General features: G+C 40.2%; 1 protein-coding gene across 1 annotated transcript in view; it reads right to left on the minus strand.

Moving 5' to 3' along the window:
• The window catches only part of senp7b (SUMO specific peptidase 7b), a 25,462-nt gene extending 18,802 nt beyond the window's left edge, over nucleotides 1-6,660 (minus strand). The window contains exons 1-4 of the mRNA XM_037696663.1: nucleotides 6,532-6,660; nucleotides 6,335-6,417; nucleotides 6,105-6,248; nucleotides 1,255-1,352 (exon numbers count right to left, since the gene is read on the minus strand). Coding sequence (XP_037552591.1) covers nucleotides 1,255-1,352; nucleotides 6,105-6,248; nucleotides 6,335-6,417; nucleotides 6,532-6,660 — 454 coding nt within the window. The remainder of the gene's footprint in view (nucleotides 1-1,254; nucleotides 1,353-6,104; nucleotides 6,249-6,334; nucleotides 6,418-6,531) is intronic.
• Nucleotides 6,661-12,053: the final 5,393 nt, after the last annotated feature.

The raw sequence follows: 12,053 nt of genomic DNA on the forward strand, positions 1-12,053 counted from the left end.
TGAGGTGTTCCGGACACGTCCCACCGGGAGGAGACCCAGAGGAAGACCCAGGACACGCTGGAGGGACTATGTTTCTCGGCTGGCCTGGGAACACCTTGGGATTCCCTCGGAGGAGCTGGACCAAGTGGCTGGGGAGAGGGAAGTCTGGGCCTCCCTACTTAAGCTGCTACCCCTGCGACCCGACCCCGGATAAGTGGAAGAAAATGGATGGATGAATAGCTGAAATAGTAGAAAAAGCTGAAACTTGCAGAAATAAGCTGAAAGGAGCATAACAAGCTGGCATTAGAAGAAAGATGTTAAATAGGCTGCAAGTAGCAGAAATTACCACAAAGAACATACATTTTTCTGAAAACAGCTGAAACTGGCTTTAAAAAAAAGCTAGCTGAAAAGGTAGAACAAGCATAAATTGGCAGAAGGAAGTAGAGAGAACATGTTTTAAAGAAGCAGAAATGAGCCCAAAAAAGTGGAATTGGTCTGAAGGTATCCTCTTCCCATCAGATGAGCCCCTTCACCGTCCATTTTTAAAACGCTTTTTAAAAAACACGTTTTTACTCCCGGGCTTTTAGCACGCACTGAATTTTGCTCTGCACCGTTTTTATTATTTTTTATTGATGTGTTTAAATGTTCTTGATTTTATATGTACAGTACTTTGTTGCAGCTGTGGTTGTTTTAAAGGGTTTTATAAATAAAGTATTATTATTACTGAAAAAAGCAGAAATAAAAAAAAAACACCTAAAAATAGCTAAAAAGGAAGAAAGAAGCTAAAATCAACATTAAAAAGTAGAGAGCACATTTTTTTTGCTGAATTAGTCTTAAAATAGTTTAAATGAGCGGAAAACATGTGGAATTAGCTGATTAAGCTAAAATTAGCATAAACAGTAGCTGAAATAGTGGAATAAGCTGAAAGTTGCAGAAATAAGCTGAAAGGAGCATAACAAGCTGAAATTAGCTGAAAAAAGTTTAAATTTGCACAAGGAAGCTGAAAGAAGCTGAAGCAGAACAAAATCGGTTGCTCTTTGTGGTTGCTTTTTGTCTTGATGTTACCTGATGTTTACTCACTGTAGTACTTTGAGATCTGTTATGAATGTAAAGTGTGTTATAAATAAAAGTTATTATTATTATTATCATTAATAAAATGTGAAAGGAGCAGTCAAAGGTTGTAAGATGTTGAAAAACGTACAGAGGAAAAATGGATCACGGTAGAGCGAACGCTTCACAAACACTCACACTGTAAGTTCTCTGTGTGTGTCTCACCTGAACCGTCGGGACTTTTCTTCTTCTGTGGTGTGGACAGGTGGTCTGAGGAGTCTCCAACCTGCAGCAGCCGGTCAGACCCTCGCTTAGGTCGCCATCTGTCAGTGGAAACGAGAACAGCAGCTTTTTCACACCCGACTGCACTCACCAAACATTTCAAAAGATACGTGTTAAAATAACCTGTAGAGGGTACAGATGAAAGCAGATGTTTACATACACTACAAAAATACACAGGAACTTTTTTCCTCGCCGACATTAAAATCAGACTTACCTGTTTTGTCAGTTATAATTCACAAAACGAAACCTGTTTGTTAAATACCTGAATAATGAGAGAGAACTGGTTTTATTATTTTCTTTAAAAGTTACTAGTTTACATACACTAAGAATGCTATGCCTTTAAACAATTTGGGAAAGCCCAGATGATGATGTCATGGCTTTGGAAGCCTTTGATTGGTTAGTTGACAGCACTTGCGTTAATTAGAGGCCCGCCTGTGGATGCATTTTAAGTCGTGCCTCAAACTTCTGTGTCTTTGTGTGGCGTCATAGGAAGATCAAAAGAAATCGGTGAAGAGAATCATCGACCTCAACAACTCTGGTTCACACCACTGGTTGGTTCACCATCTCTCAGCCACCTGGCCTAAGACATTTGATTGTTATACATGATGATTGATTGTTTTGGATGGATGGGTTATTTTGCGCGTGTTTCGCCTGCTTCTGAGATTCCAACAGGAGGCAGCCTTGAAACACAGCAATGAAGGCTACTTACAGTATGGGACAGATCTGGTTGGCAGGCCGCAGACTGATGAAGTCTTAAAAAATGGAAGACGAAATGTTTCTCCCTTAAAGAAACTGGTCCAGATGACATGATTTAACATTTTTTGTTGTTATCTACCTGGACGACTGAGCTTACAAACCTTTATTCACTATCTCTCAGATCGGAGGCAATGTGTTAAACTTAATGGTACTTCTTCCAGTTATCTAACTGTTAACAATGGTGTACTACAAGGCGTAGTCTTAGGACCCACCCTCTTTACAATCGACATAGGTAATGTAGGTCAGCGCATCCCTGATGCATCCTTACATTTGTATGCTGATGACACAGTTGTTTATTGTCGAGTTAAAACAGTTGCTAAGGTTTTCCAGCTTTTACAGTCTTCTTTCGACATCATCCAGTCAGATTTGTTCCGTCTCAAACTTGTCCTAAACGCTGACAAAACCAAAGGGATGTTGCTTTCAAACATGGTCGGTCCCAGCAGTCCTTCCTCTGGTTTTGTTCTCAAATTTATTTTTTTTATTTAACCTTTATTTCATCCATCCATCCATTATCTTCTGCTTGTTCCGAAGTCAGGTCGCAGGGGCAGCAGCTTGAGCAGGGAAGCCCAGACATCTCTTTCCACAGCCACATCTTCCATCTCTTCTGGGAGGATTCCAAGGCGTTCCCAGGCCAACCGAGAGACATAAGCCCTCCAGCGAGTCCTGGGGTCTTCCCCGGGGTCTCCTCCCAGTCGAACATGCACAAAGCACTTCCCCAAGGAGGCATCATGGGGGCATCCTTACCAGATGTCTGAACCACCTCAAAAAGCTCCTCTTGATGAGGAGGAGGAGCAACGGCTGCGGTTCTACTCCAATTCTCTCCTGGATAACCGCACTTCTCACCCTACCTCTAAGGGAGAGTCCAGCTACCCTGCGGAGGAAACTCATTTCAACATCCTGTATCCACAATCTCATTCTTTCGGTCACTACCCAGAGCTCGTGACCATAGGTGAGGGTAGGAACGTAGACCAACCGGTAAACAGAGAGCTTTGCCTTACAGCTCAGCTCTCTCTTCAGCACAACGGACCGGTACAGAGTCCACAATTCTGCAGACTCTGCACCAATCCATCTGTCAATCTCACGCTTCATTCTTCCCTGACTCTTGAACAAAACCCTGAGATACTTGAACTCCTCCACATGAGGAAGAACCTCACCCTCGATCTGGAGAGAGCAATCCACCCTTTTCCGGTTGAGGACCATGGCCTCAGATTTGAAGGTACTGATTCTCATCCCAGCCGCTTCACACTCAGCTGCGAACCGCTCCAGTGAGAGCTGAAGATCACGGCACGATGACTTCAACAGGACCACATCATCTGCAAAGAGCAGAGATGGAATCCTGAGGCCACCGAACCGAAAACCCTCCGCCAGCTGGCTTCACCGAGAAATTCTATCCATAAAAGTTATGAACAGAATCGGTGACAACGGGCAGCCCTGGTGGAGTCCAACTCCCACCCTGAAGAGGTCCGACTTACTGCCGGCAATGCAAACCGAACTCGCACCGCTTGTAAAGGGACTGAACAGCCCGCAGCAACGGGCCCCCAATCCCATACTCACGGAGCACCCCACACAGTGTACCCCGAGGAACACGGTCGAATGCCTTCTCCAAGTCCACAAAACACATGTAGACTTAACCTTTATTTTGCCAGGATAAAAAAAAAACCATTGAGATTAAAAATCTGTTTTTCAAGGGAGACCTGGCCAAGAGGCAGAAACAAATACAACACAAAATATATTACACAGTTAAAAGAAAATGTCAAGCTATTTAAAAAACAGGCACTATAAAACAAGCTAGCTATAAAAACAGGTATGTCATTGAATTGGCCTCAATAACTTTTAGTTTGGATGTAAAAGCACTGAATTTGTTGAATCTGGTCTTCTGGACATTCAAAAAAAAATAAAAATTGTAGAAATGTTTCGTCTTTCATCCGTAAGACTTCCTCAGTCTGAGGTGCTGTATTCAGCTCAGTCTTATAAATAGCACCTTCTCATAGTGGATCAACCAGTTTTGCTGCTGACAACCAAAACCAGCTGCTCACATTATCCTCAGACTGAGTAAGTCTTTCGGATGAAAGACGAAACGTTTCTAAAAAAAAATTTTTATTTTTGGAATGTCCAGATGACCAGATTTAACTTTTTTTTTTTTTTTTTAGATTTTTCTACCTAGAGTAATGAGCATGCATCAGAATACAGAATTAGTTGAATTCAGTCAATCTCAGAGATTCTTGTAGCAAGTTCCAAGAAGAGGGAACAGAGTGAACGAAAGCCTTCTTACCCAATTCAGTCCGAGCAAAAGGGACAGAGTGAAGCAAACGCCACGACTGCTGTCCCTTTTGAGTTTGTCGATTGCTTCAAACGTTTGGGTATCTTGGTCAATTCACATCTCTCTTTTAAGCTTCACGTGGAAAAACTTGGTCAAGAAACTGAAAGTTAAACTGGGTTTCTTTTTATCAGAAATAGATCCTGTCTAACTCTGAATGCTAGGAAACGCCTTGTGACTGTGACTTCCCTTCTCTCCACTGACTACGATGACATTATTTACATGAACGCTCCTACAAGAACCCTGCAGATGTTGGACGCTATCACGGTGCACTAAGATTCATAACTGGCTGTAACTACCGTACCCACCACTGCACCCTGTATTCACTGGTTAACTGATCATCAACTTCACACAGACTCTCCCACTGGTACATTATCATCTTTAAATAACTTCTTGGTCTGCTGCCTTCATACATCTTCTCCTACATGTCTCTGCGTGAGTGCAGCTACAGCGTGCGCTCTCAGGACATTATTACCTGCAGTGTTCCCTCAGTGAGGACTGAACTTGGCAAAAGGGCCTTCTCCTACTCCGCTCCTGTTTCCTGGAATATCTTGCAAAAAGATCTGAAGCTCTCGACCTTGACCTCTCTAAGTGGCTTCAAACATCTGAAGTTCCTGGGAAAAACCAACGCAGACATGTTCCTGTTTTTAGTTTTCTACACCGCCTTATAATCTAGCTGTTTTAGTTTCGTTTCTTAATAACATTTTCTTTCATCTGTTCTTCTCAATTTATATGCTTTCTTTTATAACTGTCCACTGCTGTCATCACTCTTTGTTAAAATCAGGTCTTTTATTGTAAATGAGTCCCCGAGGCTCAATGGGACTAACCTCTATAAATAAAGATTGAATGAGAGAAAAAAAAGAAAAAAAAAGTTTTACTGCAGGGATCATCACAAAATGGACTGTATCAGCATTATGTGGAAACATTTACGCAACTCCAGCCAGGAAGTTAAAAGCTTGGACACAAATGTTTCAGAGTGGCCATCACAGAGCCCTAATCTCAGTACCACAGAAAATCTGGCACCTCAAAAACCTGACTCGGTTAAACTGGTTCTGTCAGGAAGAAGATCACAAAAACAATCAGCAAACTAATGGAAGAGTTTGTGAAGGAAGCCCAGAATGTTTGACCCAAGTCATAACCATTCGAAGGCAATGCTCCCAAACACCAAGAACACGTACACTGTAAATGTAAATATAGCCATGCAAAAGAAAAGCTTTAAAAATTATTGTACTCGTATATAAGAAAAAAAAATCTGATCGCATTTTAAATATGAAAAATTTGCTAAAAAAAATAAATAAAAGAAAAAGCTCTAAAAATGTATCATGACAATTTATAAATGTTGGCTTTACTGTTTTATGTTGTTTATTTTATTGTTGTTACTGTTCGATGTTTTATGATTTGGTAGTTCATTACTTTTATGGTATTTGTTGAGTTCATAGTTTTTATGCTTGTATGTGTTAGTGTACAGCACTTTGGCCAACGGTGTTGTTTTAAAGTGCTTTATAAATAAAGTTGTATTGTATTGTAAATATTAAAATCAAATATACTTCATTTTACAAAAATAAAATTAAATATAATTTAATGAATACTTTGTTAACATGTGCACATCTAAAGTACTACACATTCAACTATATTTTAAATTAATTCAGATTTTATCTATAAAATGTAAAAAATAAATAAATAACATAATGATAAGAAGTTATCTGGTGAAAACACTCACCCGTTTGACATCGACTCCCTCCTCTTTTCTGGCTGTGGTTGGCTGCTCCTACTTCCTGCTGACCTATGATTGGCTCCTGAAGCTCCGCCTCCATTAGGACTGTGGATGCCCAGCAGTGTTTTGACAACAGTTCTGAATGGCAGCCTGCAGGATTTGACAAAACAATTTATTTTGTCCTCAACTCAACCAAAACTCTGCTGAAACATGCTGAACGAGGGCACCTCACCGACCTGAGTCCACCTGAGGATGAGCCCAGAGCGTTCCCAGCATGCATTCTGTCAGAGCTGCCTCTGCTGGACGGACCTCCGAAACCCTGCTCGGACCAGAACACACTGAAAACTCACAAATACCACCTTACAACAATTACCGGGTTAGCTAAAAGACAAGAGACTGGTGATTGCATGATGCGTAAACACAGTAAGATCACCTTAAGTTGAGAGGTGGAGTTATGGAGGTGGGACAGCGGTGACTGCATGTGCAAGTGGGCGGAGTCAGAGCCTGAAGGCTGTTTTTTCTTGGGGATCTTATAGGGTGACGCCATCCTGCAACAAAACATAAAAACACACTAAACTGTCAGCTTTCTGCCCTGTCCATTTGGAAGCCATCATTAGGAAGGGGTATTTTTTTTAACCCACATATAATTTCAGGGGTTCCCAACCCTGGTCCTTGAGGAACACCATCCTGCATGTGTTAGTTGTTTCTATGCTCCGACACACCTGATTTTAATTACTGGGTAATTAACAGGCTTCTGCAGAACAAGAAGTAATTGAATCACTGAATCAGGTGTGTTGGAGCAGGGAAACAACTAAAGCATGCAGGACGGTGTTCCTCAAGTACCAGGGTTGGGAACAACTGATTTAGGGGACTGTTACTGATTGACACTTTGTATTCATTAAAGTCTAACAGCCAAGTTTGTTTTTAACTCAACTTGGTAAACATTAAAGTTCACATTTTGTTCTGGCTCGGCTTCTTTCAGCTTCCTTGTGCAAATTTCAACTTTTATTCCAGCTAATTACAGCTCGTTTTTTCAGCTGTTTTCTGCTCCTTTCAGATTCTTTCTGCTAATTACAACATTTTTGTGCCTCTTCTAACTTCTTTCTGCTAATTTCAGCTTGTTCTGCTCCTTTCAGCGAATCTCTGCAAGTTTCAGCTTTTTCTGCAATTTCAGCTACTACTAGTATTTAGCAGTTTTTATGCTATTTTTAGCTTGTGAAGCTAATTCCACATTTCATTAACTCATTTGAACTTTTTTCAGCCTAATTCAGTAAAAACGTGCTCTCTCCACTTCCTTCTGGTAATTTTAGCTTCTCTCTGTCTTTTTAGCTACTTTATGGCTGGGTTGTTTTGTTGCTAATTTCACCTTTTTTAGATAATTTCCACTTTTTGTGCTCATTTCTGCTTCTTTCAGCCTAATTGGGCAAACGTGTTCTTTTTGCTTTCTTCTGCTGATTTAAGCTTGTTCTACATTTTCAGCTAACTTTTTAGCATTTTTAGCTAATTTCAGCTGTTTCCGATAAACTCAGGTTTTTTGTGGTAATTTCTGCTACTTTCAGCCTAATTAAATTATTTCTGCTATTTTCAGTTTGTTATTCTCCTTTAAGTTTTTTTCTGCTAGTTTCATCTTTTTTCTGCTATTTCAGCTACTATATAGCTGTTTTATGCTAATTTTAGCCTTTTCCGCCAATTCCACATTTTCTGGGGTTCATTTCAGCTCTTTCCACCTCCTTCTGGTAGTTTGTGTTTCTTTCTGCCTTTTCAACTACTTTTCAGCTATTGTTTTGCTAATTTCAGCCTTTTTTTAAGCCAATTTCCTCATTTTTGTACTCGTTTCTCCTTATTTCAACCTAATTCAGCAAACATGCTCTTTCTGCTCTCTTCTGCTAATTTAAGCCTGTTCTGCTGTTTTACTAACTTTCAGCATGTTTTTAGCTAATTTCAGCTGTTTTTCAGGAAGTTCTTCTGGAATTAGCATTCACACTGCATTTTCAAAGGAAATGCAATTTCTCTAGTTCATTTTAAAAAGCACTTTTTGAAACTCAAAATAGCTTCTGAGAGGGGAGGTCCACATAAAACAAGAGCTGCACAACCATATGAAACAATGACACTGCAAGATGCAGTTTCTTACTATAAAGAGGACCACCAGAGCGCAGGTCTGTGCAGCTGATGGAGGATATTCAAGGACTGGGCCGATGCACTGCTTAAATCTACTTGGGACTGGCTACATGGGGCTTCAGGCTTCGTGGCTGGAGCTCTAATGTTGGTGGTTAGAGTGCCAGGCGGTTACAGAAGCTGCTCCCAGGCCGGGGGTTTGAACCTTAGCCAGCTTTTAAACATTGTGGCATTTCCAACTTTAATTTCTGATCACGTGTAAATTGTTTTGAGGTTACAGACTGGGATGCACTGTACCAGCCACACGGAGAGGACATCATTGTCATGACTGAGTATGCAACCAATTACCGCTATATAAACTTATGTGTAAACAGCACCATCCCCGCCAAAACAGCGAGATGCTTCCCTGGATCACCACTGACCTGAAGGAACTGCTAAACAAGGAAAAAAAAGGGCCTTCAGGGAGGGAGACTGGGAATTATTAAGGCTAATACAGAAGCAATAATGTTAATTGATATGATTTTTTTTTAGAAAAGTGAACTTAAACTGCTTATAATCTTGTTAACTCCTTCGTTCACTTGCAACGCTTCCTGGTCTGTTTCCCCTCCCAATATGGCGGACATGTTGACGTATCGTGACGCTGAACAAGTCAACGCATCAGCCCAGACTGCTCACGAATAAAAAGGTTAAAAGTAACAGCAGTGCTCCTGTTTGACTGCTGTCTCGATTAAAACGCCGCACCAAACTCCCTTCAGAAAAGTACGGTTTTTATCCGTTGTCATAAAAACTGCGTGTTGTTACAGAATCAAAAGAAAAGTCCTACTCCGAATTAAAAGTTAACAGTTTGACCTGACTTGGCAGCGTGCCGTAAATGATCATTTCCTATAACAGCCACTGAAAATGCTGAAAAACACGAAAATACAATGAAATTATTTTAAAAGAACCTAATATTGACTTTGTATTTTTAGAAGTGAAAAAAGGCACGTTTATAGTTTTTACGCTAAAAAAACAAAAAAGTCACTATGAATTCGGCATACTGTTTTTATTCTTTTGTTTTTCATTTTTTAATATGTTTCCCCACTGGGGGAAAAAAAAAAACGGTGTAAAACTGAAGTAAACAGCCCGGATTAAAGTGCTAGTTTCTCTAATAAAAATAAAATAAGGTACAATATTTTGGCGCCGAATTTTCCAAAAGACCTTCCTGCTTCATTTAAAGTATTTGGTCTCACTCTCCCGGAGTGTTTGGTTTTATTTGTGCAGTTTTAATTTGTACAACCAACCTCCAGCTGTGAGATGCTGCAGCAGCTAGCTTAGCTACGCAGTTAGCCTGGCTGCTAACCGGTTCGATTAGCTATCTGCCGGCGGCCCGGTTCCGCTGAAACTTCGGTGAAATCTCCGGTCGGTCCATGAGAAGGAGCAGAACCAGGGTCCGGCCCAGACAAATAAAAATAAAAACAACGGAATGTTTTTTTTTTAATCAATAGATTAGCTTGAAACGTAGGACGTAGCAACAACAACGAAATGACAACAGAGACGTCACTGAAACGCTTTGCGTGATGACGTCACGAATATTACAATTTTCTGCTAAACAGCAAAACGACTCAAAATGTTTATGAGTATCACTGTGTGCCTGGGACTTTGAACATTATAAGCCCACGTCATTTAGACAGTTTCACTGCACTTTTTTTTTTTTTAACATAAAAGTGAGTTTTATCATGTTTAAATATTTATGTTAATTTAGCTCGAGAACAAAACAGTCCTCTTTTTGTCCGTCACTGGAAAAATCTGAATTAGTACAGAAGTAACAGGGATCAACTAAAACCACCAAGAAAATATGAAATAAGAAATAGGCACAATACAAGTAAAATGCAATAAAAAATAAAAATGACAAGTAGAAGTTTAGGAAAGTGTCAATAAAACACAAAATCAAGTAAATGTAAATGTGCTTGTGTAAATAAAATTGGTATAAAATTACAGAGGTATTTCAAACAAACAAAATATACAGAATAGAAGTCTGGGTTTGTCAGTGTTGTCTTCTTTGGTGGGGGGTGTTGGGGGGCTAACAGATCAGAAGGGATGTTCAGTGGTGGAAGTGGAACTTGAAACAGTGGCGGGGGTGATACAGAAATAAGGACTTGGAACAAATTACTGGACATTATGGATAATGCCAGCTCTGCACGTCACTCCACAGACACACAGGAGAGCTTCACACCCAGAGCCATCAGACTGCACAACCAAAAGACCACAGATAATTATTACACAATTTTGCCAGCTGTACAGAAATAAAGTTATTTAAATTCAAGTCAAAAATCCAGTATATACTTACTGTATATTATTAGTTAGTTTCAATCTCATAGTGCAGTTTGCCTTCAGCCTGACAGTTACTGGTTAGTTAATGTAACTAGCAGAAGGTAGTTCACCTTCGGTCTGACAATAACTGTTTAGTTGATGTAACTAACTATCAGCAAGTAGTTCACCCTCAGTCTGACAGTAACTGGTTAGTTAATGTAACTAACTAGCAGTAGGTAGTTCACCTTAAGTCTTGAAGTAAGTGGTTAGTTAATGTAGCTAACTAGCAGCTGATGGTTTACCCTCAGCCTCACAGTAACTGGTTAGTTAATGTACCTAATAAGCAGAGGATAGTTCACCCTCAGTCTGACGGTAACTGGTTAGTTTATACAACTAACTAGCAGTGTTTGGTTCACCCTCAGTGTGACAGTAACTGGTTAGCTTATGTTACTAATTACCAATGGGTTTTCACCTTCAGTTTGATGGTAACTGGTTAGTTAATGTAACTGTCTAGCAGTGGTTATTCACCTGCAGTCTGACGGTAACTGGTTAGTTTATACAACTAACTAGCAGTGTTTGGTTCACCCTCAGTGTGACCGTAACTGGTTAGCTTATCTTACTAATTACCAATGGGTTTTCACCTTCATTTTGATGGTAACTGGTTAGTCAATGTAACTGTCTAGCAGCAGGTAGTTCACCTTCAGTCTGACAGTAACTGGTTAGTGAATGTAACTAACTAGCAGCAGGTGGTTCACCTTCAGTCTGACAGTAACTGGTTAGTTAATGTAACCGACTAGCAGCAGGTAGTTCACTTTCAGTCTGACAGTAACAGGTTAGTTAATGTAACTAACTAGCAGCAGGTAGATCTCCTTCAGCCTGACAATAACTGGTTAGTTAATGTAACTAACTAGCAGCAGGTGGTTCACCTTCAGTCTGCAACATTTCTTTGTCCTCAGCAGCTGCTGGTTCTTCCTCCTGGACTCGTTTTGTCCTCCAACTGGTTAAAAACAAACCTGCCAACAGACCATCAGCTGAGTCAGTTCACCTTCAGACCTTCATCTTCATCAGCTGCACAAGAACTCACTGACCTGCTGTTAGAGACAGCAGGAAGGAGACGACGAGGGCTGAGCGATAGATGAAGAAGTTCAACCTCTGAGTTGCACAGTCAGGAACGTCCTCAAACTCTTTACTGGGAGAGACGGTGGAGGGAGTAGTGACTGGTACAACTGGAATATGAGACATTAAAAGACAGAGAAAACAAATTTAAGCATCTTTAAAGTTGTTCCTTCGGTGTTCCCAGGTAACCAGAAACATTTTGTTTTCCGCCTGTTTTGATGAAGCTTGAAGAAGAGGTGGGTTTTATGCTGAGGAAGAAAAGGTTCATCTGTAACTGAGCCACAAACATGTTTTAACAAATTATCCATTCTAATATCATTGGATCTATTGCATCAGATTTTATTTTCATGTATTTTTCTTCTATGAAATAAATCATATTATGCAAGTACACGTCTAGATTTCACATAAATTGCCATAAATGGTTTGTCACCTATT

Source organism: Nematolebias whitei, chromosome 23 (assembly GCF_014905685.2).
Source record: "Nematolebias whitei isolate Nwh7 chromosome 23, NemWhi1, whole genome shotgun sequence".
Taxonomy (NCBI): domain Eukaryota; kingdom Metazoa; phylum Chordata; class Actinopteri; order Cyprinodontiformes; family Rivulidae; genus Nematolebias; species Nematolebias whitei.